The sequence below is a fragment of the Oncorhynchus mykiss genome, chromosome 4 (genome assembly GCF_013265735.2).
Source record: "Oncorhynchus mykiss isolate Arlee chromosome 4, USDA_OmykA_1.1, whole genome shotgun sequence".
Lineage (NCBI taxonomy): Eukaryota > Metazoa > Chordata > Actinopteri > Salmoniformes > Salmonidae > Oncorhynchus > Oncorhynchus mykiss.
In genome coordinates, this window is record NC_048568.1 from 41,645,406 (window position 1) to 41,664,599 (window position 19,194).

Sequence of the window (19,194 nt, forward strand, 5' to 3'; positions counted from 1 at the left end):
CCCCTGCCCTAAGTTCAGGACAAATACACGTTTTCACTGGGGTCACTCAAGCGTGAATGTGGGAAATGCTTTGGAACTTTGGAACGCTATATTTAGATCTAGAGCTTATTAGGGATCAATAGATGACATCACTGGGATTTTGGGAAACCGAGTGACAGATCACAACGTTTAGCCGACCCGTTGATGGGAGAGAAGTCTGAATAGGCAACTTTTTGTGCACTGTTGAAAAGAAGCAACACCTCAAAGGACTTAGTTTTCCCGATGACTTTAAGTTGCATTTATGGGAAGGTTAATTCTGATAAAGACTAAATAACACTTGAATACTCACAACCAATGCATAAGCATTTAATTTTTCCATTATAGCCTAGAACTCAAGCATTTGATCTCAAGCATAAGATCCAGTGGCCCAAAAGGAGCATGTTCTGATGTGTATAACAATTTCATAAAGCTGTCTGAGTGACTATAAAGTAGGCTCCGCTTGTGTAAAACCTTGACAACATACATTGTATTTAGGCCTATACAATGACTGGCAATGCAGCCTAAATAAACTGTAATTGACTGTAAATTCATAACATCTGAAATCCACTCAAAATAAACATTGCATTAACGCAAGCCCTGTAGTCCGATGTTGTGTAGGCCTGTATTGAGTCTTGCCAACCACTCTGGCTACCTAAATAAACAGTTGTCAACTAACTATGCCTTCCTTTCCATTTGCTCCGCTCTGAAAGACTGCTGTGCAAAGCCAGAGCGTCACTGACGCGAAGGGGTGGAGCGTTACCAGGACAACGCAGACTTGTTCAACAAAACACGAGCCGGTGAAACACCGCCAAGCACCAAGTTTATAGTCCCGCCGAGAGGACGCTTATAGGGCATATTTAAATGCGTGGGGGGGGGAAGAGGGAACCCTTTTGTAGACTACTGGTCTATTAGAGTGACGTTTTCCATCCACACTAAACATGTTTATTAAAAGCAGAATAGAAGCAAAACAATAGTTTGTTTTGTACATTAGGCCCATGAATAATAGTTTGAGATGTTCTTTAGCTACATTCATGCCTATCCAGGATTTATAATCATCCCCCCCCCCCCCCCCCCCCAAAAATAAATAAAATGAAGTCCATATTAAAAGACTCAGCTGTCTACATTGGTCCGTTTATTTACTTCTGTGTGTTTTGAGCTGATGAGATACACATCGTCTCACCACATGCCGTCCTAATAGAAATTCTAGTAGTTCTGAAGAACAGGGATCCCGACAGTCACTACGAGGCTACTGCATATAAAGCACTCATAGGGAACACCTTCGTTATGACTATCTAAGACGACTGCACTCGACCACAACAATGGAAAAGTATTTCCTGACCGATTTGTTGCTTCACTTGCTGCCATGCCCTCGCATTACCTCACCTGGAACCGACAGGTACAAACATTGCCTCGGGCCAAAGTACATGTTGTTGGCCTCAGTTACAGCAGCTGTATGGTATTATTATTGATCTCTGTTTATGTTTTGTGCAATAATTCTAGAATGCCCGTATTTCTACAGACCTATTCTATATGCATTACACGTAATTGATCCGTTTTTCAGGTATTAGTAACACCTGTACATTGTTGAATCAGTTTATACTCGTGAAGAACTTTAGCATATTTTCAAGGACCTAACTGAAATTACATGTAATGTTAAATACTACATAGGCATCGGGACCCTCCTAAATTCTACCCAATGTCAAGTTGTTCAATATTTTCTTCAGTACATAGGGAAGTTGCGTATATATATATATATATATATATATATGTATTTATAAATTATTTAAACTTTCTTTAACTAGGCAAGCCAGTTAAGAACAAATTATTATTTACAATGATGAGGAATAGTGCGTTAACTGCCTTGTTCAGAGGCAGAACGACAGATTTTTACCTTGTCAGTGTAACCGATGTGAAACGGCTAGCTTAGTTAGCGGTGCGCGCTAAATAGCGTTTCAATCGGTGACGTCACTTGCTCTGAGACCTTGAAGTAGTAGTTCCCCTTGCTCTGCAAGGGCCGTGGCTTTTGTGGAGCAATGGGTAATGATGCTTTGAGGGTGACTGTTGTTGATGTGTGCAGAGGGTCCCTGGTTCGCGCCCGGGTATGGGCGAGGGGACGGTCTAAAGTTACATTTTCCTGTTACATTGGTGCCGTGACCCGGATCACTGGTTGCTGCGGAAAAGGAGGAGGTCAAAAGGGGGGTGAGTGTAACGGATGTGAAACGGCTAGCTTAGTTAGCGGTGCGCGCTAAATAGCGTTTCAATCGGTGACGTCACTTGCTCTGAGACCTTGAAGTAATAGTTCCCCTTGCTCTGCAAGGGCCGCAGCTTTTGTGGAGCAATGGGTAACGATGGGTAACGATGCTTCGAGGGTGACTGTTGTTGATGTGTGTTTCACGCCCGGGTATGGGCCCGGGTATGGGCGAGGGGACGGTCTAAAGTTATACTGTTACATCAGCTCAGGGAATCAATCCAGCAACCTTTCGGGTACTGTCCCAAAGCTCTTGCCTTATATCGGTGGGGTCTAGATTAGGACTAGGGTGTGCACCACATTGGTATTTAAAATAGGCGTAGGGCCTGTAGGCTGTGAAACCTATAGGATAATTAACATATATTCCACATCATTACCATGTGACAATATAGGTCCTCTGGTAAAACACAAATAACACAGCATTAAATCCTATATAAACTATTGCATTGTTGTTGAAAGTAACTATACATAATGTTAACCATAAATTGCTTTACTTTGTTATATTCTGCCATAGTTGACCATTTAGTATCCCATATTCCAGTTTTCACAACAGCCAGTTAGTTCTCTGTTGTCTTTCCTTAACGTCATGTTCCTGTCTAGGTTCAAAATATACAGGTGAATTAAAACAGGAGGATTAAAATATCCCAGAACTCTTTGCAATTTAGCAACGGCGCTAGTAGTTATCAATGGAGCTGGTCCTATGAATTGGTTTCTTTTCGGACGCTTCTGAATGGAATTACTTCATCGTCTTCAACCTTCCCATCTTCAATAGTTCTGCGTTTCCCAGCAGGGCCCGCCCATTTAACAGGATGCACCATATAAGGTAAATTACGTTGACGGGATCTCCTTCTGGAACGTTCCATTTCTTGAGAAAGGGAACTTTGAAGTTCTAACTTTTTTTAAACCATTTTTTGTTGCCAATAAAGACACAATAAAAGCACTTTTAAGCACAAAATGAATTTATTCGATAGTTAAAAGTGTGTTACAAGTCTCATCATTTGTGTTTAGTATTTTCATAAACCGTTGTTATGTTGTGCTCCTCACCCATTCAAGGAAGGTACGTCCCAATTCTACGTCACGATTATTTCCTCGCCAGACGGTCTGCAAGCCTATAAAAACCCATGCGAACTGTCAAAGTCGGTAGTCAAACTTTTCGCAGCAGAAGAGAGATACTGTAACAAACGAAAGAGACATCAGCTAACCTGCCAAAAGGATCACTTGACTTTGACAGCTTTAGCCGAGGCTTACTTTCGTTTCACTTGATTTGGAATTTTATCGAGTTTCTTCGTGATCTCCTGAAACGATGATGTACTCCGCTTTCAACACCGATTGTGACTCTTCTTCTCGCTGTAGTACAGCTTCTCCATCCGGCGACAAGCTGGTTTACTTCAACTCTCCTGAGGGATCCTACTCCAGCATGGGCTCTCCCCAATCTCAGGTATATACATCAGTCAATGTGGCGTATTGCCTTTTTACAATTACAATAAATACCTGTTTTATAAGTGTAATAACCACGCAGTAATGATGGATTATCAACCATGCAATTCCAGCGATACCGTATGCAGCTAAACCTTTATCAAATCGTATCTTACACTTTAACATGTTATAACAATGCATGAATGTGCATAGTAGATGTTGACGCATATAAAGCTAGACGCTTCTAAAGTATCACTGTTATGCTCTGCAACAGAGCACTGGCTACACGCTCCTGTAGTTCATCCATTTAACAAGCAGCGAGGAAACTCCAGAGAAGTTAAGCGTCATAGCCTACATCACTAGGGATATTTATAAACACTATGGCTTTTAATAGACTGACCAACCAACTGACTAAATTCATATGCATGAGTGAAATGATGCTGGTGCATTGCTTCAGCAGCAGTACCACCTACCCTCCTTAGTAGCTGACCCCCTGTCTATATACATTCTACTGTACTGACTGATTTACCCTCCTTCTGCAACAGGACTTCACAGACCTGAATTCAGTGTCCAGTGGTCCGTCCTTCATCCCTACTGTTACCGCCATCTCTGCCAGCCCAGACCTGCAGTGGTTGGTCCAGCCGCTATCCTCTGTGGCACCTTCTTACAGAGCCCATCCCTACAGTGCCAGCCCCCCAACCTACACTAGAGCCATGAGGAACAAGGGCCACAGCTCTGGGCGCAGAGGCAAAATGGAACAGGTAATTCTCCTAACTGATCTTAAAGCTGGTCTATGGGACTATAGTGTTGCAGCAATGTATGTACACTGCTTTCGTTTTGAATATGGAAAACCGGGCATGTAGGGTTTAAAAATCATGACATTTGCATTAAATTGGAGAACTACAGGGACTTAATTTTCTTTCTTTTTTTTTTTTCTTTTCTAGCTTTCGCCTGAGGAGGAGGAGAAGAAGCGAGTCCGTAGAGAGAGGAACAAGCAGGCAGCAGCTAAATGCCGCAACAGGAGGAAGGAACTCACCGACACTCTGCAGGGTGAAACTGACGAGCTGGAGGACGAGAAGTCCGCTCTCCAGAACGACATCGCCAACCTGCTCAAAGAGAAGGAGAAGTTAGAGTTTATCCTGGCAGCCCACCAGCCCATCTGCAAGATCCCCTCTGATATGGACACGACTTTCCCCTCCATCTCTCCCTCCCATGGGGTCTCCATCCAGCTGTCCCCACCACAGAGCATGGTATCCAGCTCTGCCGCTCCCCTCGCCTCCATCCAGTCCACCTCCACCCTCTCAACCTCTGCCTCCATGTTCTCCGGCAGTCCCTTCCTGTCCACTGTCTCCGACGTCAAGATGGCCGACCTGGACACAGCCTGCCTGGAGTCCCTGTCTCTCCTCGTCAAGACGGAGATGGAGACGGCCCGGTCGGTGCCCGAGGTCGATCTGACCAGCTCCCTGTACACCCAGGACTGGGAGCCTCTCTACAGTACAGCCAATAATGACTTTGAGCCCCTGTGCACCCCTGTGGTCACCTGCACCCCATCCTGCACTACCTATAAGTCTTCATTTGTCTTTACCTACCCAGAGGCTGAGGCTTTCCCTACCTGTGGTGTAGCACACCGGAGAGGCAGCACCAGCAATGACCAGTCCTCTGATTCCCTCAGCTCCCCTACCCTCCTAGCCCTGTGAGGAGAACTTCAAGTTGCGTTACCCAAATGGCTCCCTATATAGTGCACTGCTTCTGGCTCTGGTCAAACGCAGTGCACTTGGGGACCCCCCCCCCCCTCCCCCTCTTCCACACAACACGACTTCCTCTAGAGCACATTTGGCACTTCATGTACAGTGATAGATGTGCAGAATGATCGCAGGGCTATGGACTTGGACACACAACCAGGAAGCCGACACATTTGATTTGTTTACCAAGTTGTCTCGACTATAATCGGTTATTACTTGCCTCTTTCAACTATGTAGCAAGTTAAAGCATGTTTAACTTATAACACAATAGTTTGGGTTTACAAACCGTATATTGATTTTATGGCTCTAGATAACAAAGTTGTTGACTTGTTCTTCAGCGCAATATAGTTATCTTGACCGGTTTTGTTTTCTGGTTGATGGAATGTGAACTTGTTTGTGGTGTGTGTGTGTATGTATATATATATATTACACACACATGATGCGCTTCTCTAACCATGGTCTGAGTGGTCTATCTTAGTATGAGAGTTTTCTGTGAAAACGTTAGTATTTAATTTATTACATGTATTTAAATGAACTACAAAGCAAACAACCTTTGTAAACCTAACAAATAAAAAGGAAATGAAATATTTAAAAATATCTCTTTGCTTCTTCCCCCTTTGTCTAAATAAACACACAATTTGCACTGAAATACTTTATATAGAATATCGAATAACAGTGTTCTATAGGGGCATTTACACAATTGTCTAAAGTTGGACCATAAAAATATGACTATTTTATAAAGAAAGCCCTTTTTACATCAGCAGATGTCACAAAGTGCTATACAGAAACCCAACCTAAAACCCCAAACGGCAAGCAATACAGCTGTAGAAGCGCCGTGGCTAGGAAGAAAACCTAGAGGAACCAGGCTCTGCGGGATTGGCCAGTCTACTCCTCTCCAGGATCTCTATGCGTTGTCTGTTTAATGTTCCATCGCTCTGTTGCCAAGGTCGACTCAACGTCAGAGCGCTCTGACGTCAGTGCGTGCTTATCCGTTGTTTTTTCTTCTTCTCACTGGGCAACGGAACGCTGCGCGGTGACCTCCACTTCCGTGCCCAAATATAGATGTTGCCGTCTCAACGGCTGATAATATTTCTGGAACGTATTCGGCTTAAACCGCGTTAGCAATCAATTGCTTTCCACTTTTTTTAACCCGTTTTACATGAGCAACTGTATGTCAATCAGATGTATATATTCTCTTCTGCATCACAGGATTCTCTCTCTCGCTGTCGGGATGCATGCAACAGCATACAGCATTTGGAGCTAATTAGGGTTTAGCTAAATGTCTGACAATGCTCTAACTAGATGCAATCTTGTGTTTTTATTATGAAGGACTTGCTTATCACTATTCGATCTCTCGGGACTGCTCACGCAACTGAAGGCTACTGAAACAGCTGGATAGATCAGTCTGGGACAATTTCGCTAAGATTGCAACAATATATAAGCTAAAGCTTTTGCATGAAACAATCCTGAAATAAAAAATGGCAGGATTTTTGTCATCTCATTGCCAGCAACATTACCAGAGTATCGTGCTTTAGTCTGTGCACCTGCAGAATGTTGAGGTCTGTATCTGACACTCTAAAAGCGATTTATGTCATGTGTTGAATAGATGATCCACTTGTATTTCGTTGTGAAGAAAATTTCTCTATGGGAGGAAATATTCAATTTGATTATTTTGTCATCTTTACCCTCATACAGAAAAAGGCATTGTAAAATATATATGTCTAACTTTTGAACTAAAGAAGAAAGATGCTCAATAAAATAGTGAGGCATGGGGCTGCTGATATGGGCTACATTTGAAAGCAGAAACCTTTAGACTTGGTCTACTGTTCTGGGCAATAATGGACATAGTAAGGCCACAGACCACAGACAGCTATAACAGGGAACAAGAGTAGTGGTGTGGTGAGAAGGCTCCCGTTTTTAAGAGCAAAGCGATGTTATATTAAATTATTCATATACCCCCACGAACGTACTCTACTCTGATGCTAAACTTGGCTTTTTAAGGTACAGACCACACAGTTTGGTCACACTGTAGAGAATGAGTACAGACCACACAGTCTGGTCACACTGTAGAGAATGAGTACAGACCACACTGTAGAGAATGAGTACAGAGCACACAGTCTGGTCACACTGTAGAGAATGAGTACAGAGCACACAGTCTGGTCACACTGTAGAGAATGAGTACAGAGCACACAGTCTGGTCACACTGTAGAGAATGAGTACAGAGCACACAGTCTGGTCACACTGTAGAGAATGAGTACAGACCACACAGTCTGGTCACACTGTAGAGAATGAGTACAGACCACACAGTCTGGTCACACTGTAGAGAATGAGTACAGAGCACACAGTCTGGTCACACTGTAGAGAATGAGTACAGACCACACAGTCTGGTCACACTGTAGAGAATGAGTACAGACCACACAGTCTGGTCACACTGTAGAGAATGAGTACAGAGCACACAGTCTGGTCACACTGTAGAGAATGAGTACAGAGCACACAGTCTGGTCACACTGTAGAGAATGAGTACAGAGCACACAGTCTGGTCACACTGTAGAGAATGAGTACAGACCACACAGTCTGGTCACACTGTAGAGAATGAGTACAGACCACACAGTCTGGTCACACTGTAGAGAATGAGTACAGAGCACACAGTCTGGTCACACTGTAGAGAATGAATGAGTACAGAGCACACAGTCTGGTCACACTGTAGAGAATGAGTACAGAGCACACAGTCTGGTCACACTGTAGAGAATGAGTACAGAGCACACAGTCTGGTCACACTGTAGAGAATGAGTTTTCATTCATAGGGGAAAATAGTAACATCTTGGGAAGACATCAGGAGGAGTTGTGGTGGTCTGGAAGAGACGGGGTCCAAGCTCAGGGAGGTCTTTAATGGTCTTAACTGACAGGTGTGATCAGAATGTCTTTAGACATCTGTACCATGATCACGACGAGGTTAATTATGCTATACTTGGCCACTATGCCTCAGCCTATTTATCTCACATCTCTGTCACTACAGCATATCATATTCAATTTACAGTATCACTCACATGTTATGAGAGACAGAACCAAGGTATGGATGTGTACAAGTATCACTCACATGTTATGAGAGACAGAACCAAGATATGGATGTGTACAAGTATCACATGTTATGAGAGACAGAACCAAGGTATGGATGTGTACAAGTATCACTCACATGTTATGAGAGACAGAACCAAGGTATGGATGTGTACAAGTATCACTCACATGTTATGAGAGACAGAACCAAGGTATGGAATTTCGCTGCTTATCTTTATACTCTCATCCTCCCCCTTCCCACCCCAATACCAGTGAAAATACAAGTTAAATAAATAAATAAAAACCAGTCATTTATCAAACCCATTCACTAATTTCCTATGTCCTCATATTTCCTTTGTATCGACTAAATGGAGGCAGTTTAATCCATGACTGTACTCAGGAAAGGCTTTGTGCGTGATCTAGTGAATTAGAGGAGGGCGGGTCGTGGTAAGGAAGTCAGCAATCACACACCGAAAGACACAATGAACTTCCGCTCTCACTCTGACTGACTGGTCTATCATAGACACACACACCCTTTTTTCTGCAATCATTTTGAAAGTGTCACAGCTGTTACACATGTGGTTCTTTATTACGTCTCCTGATCTTTATCTCCCTTAATGTGAATTCTTCCTAGAATGTGTTTCAGAACCCCCAGAGGAGTTACGGGTTAAAACTACACCAATATTGATGTTTTTTTTTTACCCTGTTGCTGTAATCAAAAATCTTTGTTCAAATCTCTTGCTGGAACTCATGTTCACAATCACAAGCATCTTGTTTTGACGTATGTGTGTGAGAGAGAGAGAGAGAGAGAGAGAGAGAGAGAGAGACAGAAACTAGTCCTACTGACGCTATCCTCTTCATGTCGTAAGCATTCAGCGCCCACACACACACAACACCTTTAAGATCTAACAAAATACCTGCCCCCCCCCCCCCCCCCCCGACAAAAGTAGATATCTCTTTAGAGCATTTTAGAGCATTTTTCTCTCAACAGCGAGTGATGCTCCAATGTTTTTCTCAGCTCAAACAGTGTGTTAGTAATAACTGTCACTATTAATATGCCTTGCCAGCTCCAGGGAGAAGGAGCGGAGGCAGGAATAGCAGGTGCTCGTCGCTTCTTTTAACATCAGCATCAACAGCAGTAAAATTAGAACTCTGTGACGCCAACCTGCGTCGATGCTGCAACCCAGGGGAGGAAGCAGGCAGCAGTGGATGTCTGAGAATAAAGAACAGAGGGAGGGAGGGAACAAAGGAAAAGAAGGAGGGAGAGAGAGATGTAGAGAGAGGGAAAGAGGGAGAGAGAGAGATGTAGAGAGAGGGAAAGAGGGAGAGAGAGGGATGTAGAGAGAGGGAAAGAGGTAGAGAGATATGTAGAGGGTGAGAGGTAGAGAGAGAGCAGAAGGATGGAGAGGGAGAGGTAGAGAGCGGAAGTATAGAGCGGGAGAGAGAGAGAGAGAGAGCGGAAGAGGTAGAGAGAGAGCAGAAGGATGGAGAGGGAGAGGTAGAGAGCGGGAGTATAGAGAGAGAGAGAGAGAGAGAGAGAGAGAGAGAGAATGAGCGGCTGGATGTAATTCTGAGTGCAGTGATGATGGAGAGGGGGAGAGCTGAGTTCGTCTCCCTGCCATCTCCATTTTCATTGGTAGACCCATCCTCATCCTTTGACACCTCTTAACTCCCAGGAGTCAGGAAATGGAATTCTTTAGAAATCCAAGAGAAAAAAAATAAATATGTACATCTCCTCTGTCTCTTTATTTCCTGACTCAATCACAAAATGATACAGTTTGCTTATTATATCAAATAGACAGACACACTGAGAAAAAAATCTTTCACAGGCCACCGTTGGTAATATCTCATATGTAAATGCATAATGACACAAATGTGAATGACCTATTTCTCATACACACTGTCAAGGGAGATGATGTCTGCATCATATTTAATACCTGTGATGATATGTATATATAGGCTTAGTAAAATCAAACTTTTCCATGCTGTCAGTAAACAATGACCACGCACGACCAGTCTGATATCTGGTGTTGAAATACATTCTAGGTAAATACAGTATCCACAGCACCTTGAGTAATCTCCGTTAACTAACACATTTGCTTTAATTGGATCAGATGCACGATACCAATTATGTTACGCAGTCGGGTCAACGGGCGATGACGTCATGAGTGACATATACAGTATCAATGACTGGAGTCTATAATAGTTTGTTTGTACAAGAGCTCCAGTAATACAGGTCATTGACTCAGACAGGGAGGGCAATATATCTGGAGGGTGTGGAGACACGATTGCGTCATCCCGCCATCTATTCATTGTGGAAGAGTACACTTCCACTCACATACACATACACTGAGTGTCCAAAACATTAGGAACAGCTTTCTAATGTTTTGAGTTGCATGCCCCTCCTTTTGTCCTCAGAACAGACTCAATTCGTCGGGTCGTGGGACTCTACAAGGTGTCGAAAAGCGTTCCACAGGGCTTGCTGGTCCATGTTGACTTCAATGCTTCCCATAGTTGTGTCCAGTTGGCTGGATGGCCTTTGGGTGGTGGACCATTCTTCATACACACGGGAAACTGTTGAGCGTGAAAAACCCAGCAGCATTGCAGTTCTTGACACACTCAAACTGGTGCTTCTGGCACCTACTACCATACCCTGTTAAAAGGCACTTATATCTTTTGTTTTGCCCATTCACCCTCTGAATGGCACACAAACACAATCCATGTCTCAGTTGTCTCAAGGCTTAAAAATCCTTCTTTAACCCGTCTCCTCCCCTTCATCTACACTGATTGAAGTGGATTTAACAGGTGACATCAATAACGGATCATAGGTTTCACCTGGATTCACCTGGTCAGTCTATATCATGGAAAGAGCAATGTTTTTTACACTCAGTGTATGTGAGAACGCTGTTCATTTACTACAGTTCAGCATTCAACACTATTGTTCCCTTCAAGCTCGACTCCAAACCCTGGGTCTGGACACCACCCTGGGTCTGGACATCACCCTGGGTCTGGACATCACCCTGGGTCTGGACATCACCCTGGGTCTGGAGACCACCCTGGGTCTGGAGACCACCCTGGGTCTGGACATCACCCTGGGTCTGGACATCACCCTGGGTCTGGACATCACCCTGGGTCTGGACATCAACCTGGGTCTGGACACCACCCTGGGTCTGGACATCACCCTGGGTCTGGAGACCACCCTGGGTCTGGACATCACCCTGGGTCTGGACACCACCCTGGGTCTGGACACCACCCTGGGTCTGGGTACCAACCTGGGCCTGGACACCAAGCCCTGGGTCTGGACACCACCCTGGGTCTGGACATCACCTTGGGTCTGGACACCACCCTGGGTCTGGACATCACCCTGGGTCTGGACACCACCCTGGGTCTGGGTACCAACCTGGGTCTGGACACCACCCTGGGTCTGGACACCACCCTGGGTCTGGGTACCAACCTGGGCCTGGACACCAAGCCCTGGGTCTGGACACCACCCTGGGTCTGGACATCACCCTGGGTCTGGACACCACCCTGGGTCTGGACATCACCCTGGGTCTGGACATCACCCTGGGTCTGGACATCACCCTGGGTCTGGAGACCACCCTGGGTCTGGAGACCACCCTGGGTCTGGACATCACCCTGGGTCTGGACATCACCCTGGGTCTGGACATCACCCTGGGTCTGGACATCAACCTGGGTCTGGACACCACCCTGGGTCTGGACATCACCCTGGGTCTGGAGACCACCCTGGGTCTGGACATCACCCTGGGTCTGGACACCACCCTGGGTCTGGACACCACCCTGGGTCTGGGTACCAACCTGGGCCTGGACACCAAGCCCTGGGTCTGGACACCACCCTGGGTCTGGACATCACCTTGGGTCTGGACACCACCCTGGGTCTGGACATCACCCTGGGTCTGGACACCACCCTGGGTCTGGGTACCAACCTGGGTCTGGACACCACCCTGGGTCTGGACACCACCCTGGGTCTGGGTACCAACCTGGGCCTGGACACCAAGCCCTGGGTCTGGACACCACCCTGGGTCTGGACATCACCTTGGGTCTGGACACCACCCTGGGTCTGGACATCACCCTGGGTCTGGACACCACCCTGGGTCTGGACATCACCCTGGGTCTGGACATCGCCCTGGGTCTGGACACCACCCTGGGTCTGGGTACCAACCTGGGTCTGGACACCAAGCCCTGGGTCTGGACATCACCCTGGGTCTGGACACCACCCTGGGTCTGGACATTGCCCTGGGTCTGGACACCATCCTGGGTCTGGGTACCAACCTGGGTCTGGACACCAAGCCCTGGGTCTGGACACCACCCTGGGTCTGGACATTGCCCTGGGTCTGGACACCATCCTGGGTCTGGGTACCAACCTGGGTCTGGACACCAAGCCCTGGGTCTGGACATCACCCTGGGTCTGGACACCACCCTGGGTCTGGACATCACCCTGGGTCTGGACACCACCCTGGGATTCCTTGAGAATCCTCTCCAAATACTACCGCTTCACGATCGAGAGCGTCCTCACCGGTTGCGTCACGGCCTGGTACTGGAATTGCTCCGTCCATGACCGTAAGGCCCACCAGCGGGTGGTGAAGACGGCCCAGCACATCACTGGGACCGTGGCCCTCCAGCGGGTGGTGAAGACGGCCCAGCACATCACTGGGACCGTGGCCCTCCAAAGGGTGGTGAAGACTGCCCAGTATATCACTGGGACCGTGGCCCTCCAGAGGGTGGTGAAGACGGCCCAGCACATCACTGGGACCGTGGCCCTCCAGAGGGTGGTGAAGACTGCCCAGCACATCACTGGGACCGTGGCCCTCCAGCGGGTGGTGAAGACGGCCCAGCACATCACTGGGACCGTGGCCCTCCAAAGGGTGGTGAAGACTGCCCAGTATATCACTGGGACCGTGGCCCTCCAGAGGGTGGTGAAGACGGCCCAGCACATCACTGGGACCGTGGCCCTCCAGAGGGTGGTGAAGACTGCCCAGCACATCACTGGGACCGTGGCCCTCCAGAGGGTGGTGAAGACGGCCCAGTACATTACTGGGACAGTGGCCCTCCAGAGGGTGGTGAAGACGGCCCAGCACATCACTGTGACCGTGGCCCTCCAGAGGGTGGTGAAGACGGCCCAGTACATTACTGGGACAGTGACCCTCCAGAGGGTGGTGAAGACGGCCCAGTACATTACTGGGACAGTGACCCTCCAGAGGGTGGTGAAGACGGCCCAGTACATCACTGGGACCGTGCTCCCACCCATCGAGGACATCTACTCTAAACATTGCCTGAGGAAGGAACACAGCATCATCAAGGACCCCACACCCTCCAGCCGTTCACTCCTTTACTGCCGCAGACTGTATCGGAGCATGAGGTCTGACATCAACAGGCTCAGAGACAGTTTCTTTCTACAAGCAATCAGACTGCTGAACACTTGAACTGGACTGACCACCTGCTCTGATTCTCTGCACCTTAGCACACACTCAATCACTCATTCATGCTACACACACTATCACGTTTAGATAAGACCCAGATGCAGACGGTGTAGAAGTAACAAGAGTTTATTACAACAACAGGGGCGGACAAACGACAGGTCAGGGCAGGCAGGGGTCAATAACCCAGAACGGTGAGGTAAGGTACAAAACGGCAGGCAGTCTCAGGGTCAGGGCAGGCAGAACATTCAAAACCGGGAAGGACTGATAACCAGGAGCAGGAAAACAGGCAGGAGCAGGGAAACAAAGACTGGTAGGTTTTAACGAACAAGAACGAACTGGCAACAGACAAACAGAGAACACAGGTATAAATACACAGGGGATAATAGGGAAGATGGGCAACACCTGGAGGGGGTGGGGGGGGGGGGGGGAGGTGGAGACAATCACAAAGACAGGTGAAACAGATCAGGGTGTGACACACACATCACAACATAACAACTTGTTCTCAACTGGCCTACCTTGTTAAATAAAGGTGAAAGGATTCTTACTGCCAAGGATTCTACTACCAAGGATTATACTGCCAATGATTCTACTACCAAGGATTCTACTACCAAGGATTCTACTACCAAGGATTCTACTGCCAAGGATTCTACTACCAAGGATTCTACTACCAAGGATTCTACTACCAAGGAGTCTACTACCAAGGATTCTTACCCCTTCATCAATACATGTGTAAATATTGGACTATAAATTGTGCCTTTCTGTATTATACTGATTTCTAAAATGTTTATTATATTTTTACTGAGTCATTTACTTTATGTTCCTATTCTTACCTTTATTATTTCTTATTGCTGTTGCATTGTCGAGAAAGAACCTGCGAGTAAGCATTTAGTTGGACAATGTATACCATCCCGTACATAAGACTAATAACACTTGAAACTTGTGAGAGATGTCATAATCCTCAACATCTGGCTTGGATTATGACATTGGCCATGGAACCAGTAATTAGAGTCGTCATAACAGGTCATAACAGGTCATAACAGGTCATAACAGGTAATACCAGGTCCTAACAGGTCATAACAAGGTTGTAACAGGTCGTAACAGGTCGTAACATGTCATAACAGGTCGTTACAGGTTATAACAGGTCGTAAAAGGTCATACCACGTCAAAACAGGTCAGTAACCAGTCATAACAGGTTGTAACAGGTCGCAACAGGTCATAACAGGTCTATTACCTTATCATCACTCCCAGATGAAGACCAGGTCCATATACTATTTATATAAATATATCTATGGCTCTATAGAGGCAGGTCAGTAGCTTTATCTATGGCTCTATAGAGGCAGGTCAGTAGCTTTATCTATGGCTCTATAGAGGCAGGTCAGTAGCTTCATCTATGGCTCTATAGAGCCAGGTCAGTAGCTTCATCTATGGCTCTATAGAGCCAGGTCAGTAACTTTATCTATGGCTCTATAGATGCAGGTCAGTAGCTTGATCGATGGCTCTATAGAGGCAGGTCAGTAGATTTATCTATGGCTCTATAGAGGCAGGTCAGTAGATTTATCTATGGCTCTATAGAGGCAGGTCAGTAGATTTATCTATGGCTCTATAGAGGCAGGTCAGTAGCTTTATCTATGGCTCTATAGAGGCAGGTCAGTAGCTTCATCTATGGCTCTATAGAGCCAGGTCAGTAGCTTTATCTATGGCTCTATAGAGCCAGGTCAGTAACTTTATCTATGGCTCTATAGATGCAGGTCAGTAGCTTGATCGATGGCTCTATAGAGGCAGGTCAGTAGATTTATCTATGGCTCTAAAGAGGCAGGTCAGTAGCTTTATCTATGGCTCTATAGAGCCAGGTCAGTAACTTTATCTATGGCTCTATAGATGCAGGTCAGTAGCTTGATCGATGGCTCTATAGAAGCAGGTCAGTAGATTTATCTATGGCTCTATAGAGGCAGGTCAGTAGATTTATCTATGGCTCTATAGAGGCAGGTCAGTAGATTTATCTATGGCTCTATAGAGGCAGGTCAGTAGATTTATCTATGGCTCTATAGAGGCAGGTCAGTAGATTTATCTATGGCTCTATAGAGACAGGTCAGTAGCTTAATCTATGGCTCTATAGAGGCAGGTCAGTAGATGTATCTATGGCTCTATAGATGCAGGTCAGTAGCTTGATCGATAGGCTCTATAGAGGCAGGTCAGTAGCTTTATCTATGGCTCTATAGAGGCAGGTCAGTAGCTTCATCTATGGCTCTATAGAGCCAGGTCAGTAGCTTTATCTATGGCTCTATAGAGCCAGGTCAGTAACTTTATCTATGGCTCTATAGATGCAGGTCAGTAGCTTGATCGATGGCTCTATAGAGGCAGGTCAGTAGCTTTATCTATGGCTCTATAGAGGTAGGTCAGTAGCTTCATCTATGGCTCTATAGAGCCAGGTCAGTAGCTTTATCTATGGCTCTATAGAGCCAGGTCAGTAACTTTATCTATGGCTCTATAGAGGCAGGTCAGTAGCTTGATCGATGGCTCTATAGAGGCAGGTCAGTAGATTTATCTATGGCTCTATAGAGGCAGGTCAGTAGATTTATCTATGGCTCTATAGAGGCAGGTCAGTAGATTTATCTATGGCTCTATAGAGGCAGGTCAGTAGCTTTATCTATGGCTCTATAGAGGCAGGTCAGTAGCTTCATCTATGGCTCTATAGAGCCAGGTCAGTAGCTTTATCTATGGCTCTATAGAGCCAGGTCAGTAACTTTATCTATGGCTCTATAGATGCAGGTCAGTAGCTTGATCGATGGCTCTATAGAGGCAGGTCAGTAGATTTATCTATGGCTCTATAGAGGCAGGTCAGTAGATTTATCTATGGCTCTATAGAGGCAGGTCAGTAGATTTATCTATGGCTCTATAGAGGCAGGTCAGTAGCTTCATCTATGGCTCTATAGAGCCAGGTCAGTAGCTTTATCTATGGCTCTATAGAGCCAGGTCAGTAACTTTATCTATGGCTCTATAGATGCAGGTCAGTAGCTTGATCGATGTCTCTATAGAGGCAGGTCAGTAGCTTTATCTATGGCTCTATAGAGCCAGGTCAGTAGCTTTATCTATGGCTCTATAGAGCCAGGTCAGTAACTTTATCTATGGCTCTATAGATGCAGGTCAGTAGCTTGATCGATGGCTCTATAGAGGCAGGTCAGTAGCTTTATCTATGGCTCTATAGAGGTAGGTCAGTAGCTTCATCTATGGCTCTATAGAGCCAGGTCAGTAGCTTTATCTATGGCTCTATAGAGCCAGGTCAGTAACTTTATCTATGGCTCTATAGATGCAGGTCAGTAGCTTGATCGATGGCTCTATAGAGGCAGGTCAGTAGATTTATCTATGGCTCTATAGAGGCAGGTCAGTAGATTTATCTATGGCTCTATAGAGGCAGGTCAGTAGATTTATCTATGGCTCTATAGAGCCAGGTCAGTAGCTTTATCTATGGCTCTATAGAGCCAGGTCAGTAACTTTATCTATGGCTCTATAGATGCAGGTCAGTAGCTTGATCGATGGCTCTATAGAGGCAGGTCAGTAGCTTTATCTATGGCTCTATAGAGGCAGGTCAGTAGCTTAATCTATGGCTCTATAGATGCAGGTCAGTAGCTTGATCGATGGCTCTATAGAGGCAGGTCAGTAGATTTATCTATGGCTCTATAGAGGCAGGTCAGTAGATTTATCTATGGCTCTATAGAGGTAGGTCAGTAGCTTCATCTATGGCTCTATAGAGGCAGGTCAGTAGCTTTATCTATGGCTCTATAGAGGCAGGTCAGTAGCTTAATCTATGGCTCTATAGAGGCAGGTCAGTAGCTTTATCTATGGCTCTATAGAGGCAGGTCAGTAGATTTATCTATGGCTCTATAGAGGCAGGTCAGTAACTTTATCTATGGCTCTATAGAGGCAGGTCAGTAGATTTATCTATGACTCAGGTAGAAATGGCACATCAGTTTCATGTACGTCGCATTTTGCCAGAAGAATAAAATAAAATAAAATGTTTATTGTCACATGCTTGGTAAACAACAGGCGTAGACTAACAGTGACATGCTTATTTACAGGCCCTTCCCAACAATGCAGAATACAATAAAACAATTGAAATAATAATAGTAGAAAAAAAAATGTGTTACACGAGGAATAAATACACAATGAGCAATGATAGCTTGGCTATATACACCGTACACGTAGTCCCAGTACTGAACCGATGATAACTTGGCTATATACATGGGTTACCAGTACTGAGCCGATGTGCGAGGTACGAGGTAATTAAGGTGGATATGTACATATAGGTAGGGGGTAAAGTGACTAGGCAACAGGATAGATAATAGACAGTAGCAGCAGCGTATGTGATGAATGTGGAAGTGTGTGTGTGGTGACGGTGTGCCAACAGTGAGTGTGTGTGTGTATGTATGTGTTGGAGTGTCAGTGTAAGTATGTGTGAGTGTGTGGGTAGTCTAGTGTGTGTGCATAGAGTCAAAAAAAGAGTCAATGCAGGTAGCAATTTGGTTAACTATTTAGCAGCCTTGTTTAGCAGTCTTATGGCTTGGGGGTAGAATCTGTTCATGAGCCTTTTTTTGAAGGGTCGGGCTCAATTCCGTTTCAATTTCAGTCAATTCAATCTTTCTGAATTGTCTGGAATTGAAATGGAATTGGCCCCAATCCAGATCTATTGTGGCAATATATAACCTAAATAAATAGTGGTTAAATAACATCAAACATGTGGTTAATGGCACTTGAGAAAACTGTCAGGGAGAGTGACATTCAGAGGTGTTGTTTGATGTACTAAGCGGGGGTAGTGCATTGAATAGAGCATAGGGTGCCATTGGAGAAGCAACCGGAGTGGAGTGATGTAATTCTCCCGGATTCGTTCATCTCTGAGCTGCTGCTGACAAGATAATAATAGTTTTTGGGATCTTCAGAATACCCCAGTATCTGTGAATGTGATATGGCCTGTTATATAATACTGTTGAGGATTAAACATTTACTGTACTGTCTGGTTAGGTTATTGTGTAATCTATCTGTCTATCGATCCATCCATCTGTCCAGCCACGGTTGTCACTAGTTACCACAGGCACAAAGTCATAAACCCAATTTCTACAAGTTATCTTTTTAAACTATGATTTAAACCTAACCCTGATATGAATCCTACCCTTAACCACATTTATAACCTCATGCATAACTCCATCCTTGAATACATTTGTAAGATGTAACCCATTTTGACTTTGTGGCTGTGGTAACATCCTTCCATTTGGTCCCTCACAGA

The 19,194-nt window shown here is 45.5% G+C and overlaps 1 protein-coding gene across 1 annotated transcript; it reads left to right on the forward strand.

Moving 5' to 3' along the window:
• Positions 1–3,386: 3,386 nt before the first annotated feature.
• LOC110522641 (proto-oncogene c-Fos) lies at positions 3,387–6,021 on the forward strand. The gene is made up of 3 exons (XM_036976355.1): positions 3,387–3,704; positions 4,228–4,443; positions 4,627–6,021. The coding sequence occupies exons 1-3, from the start codon at positions 3,570–3,572 to the stop codon at positions 5,377–5,379; spliced, it is 1,104 nt and encodes a 367-aa protein (XP_036832250.1). The 5' UTR covers positions 3,387–3,569; the 3' UTR covers positions 5,380–6,021.
• Positions 6,022–19,194: the final 13,173 nt, after the last annotated feature.

Excerpts from the sequence above, each read along its gene's own strand:
- LOC110522641 (XM_036976355.1), top strand. The coding sequence starts at position 3,570 with ATGATGTACTCCGCTTTCAACACCGATTGTGACTCTTCTTCTCGCTGT. Across the intron at positions 3,705-4,227 it reads TGGGCTCTCCCCAATCTCAG|GACTTCACAGACCTGAATTC; the intron begins GTATATACATCA and ends CTTCTGCAACAG. Across the intron at positions 4,444-4,626 it reads GCAGAGGCAAAATGGAACAG|CTTTCGCCTGAGGAGGAGGA; the intron begins GTAATTCTCCTA and ends TTTCTTTTCTAG.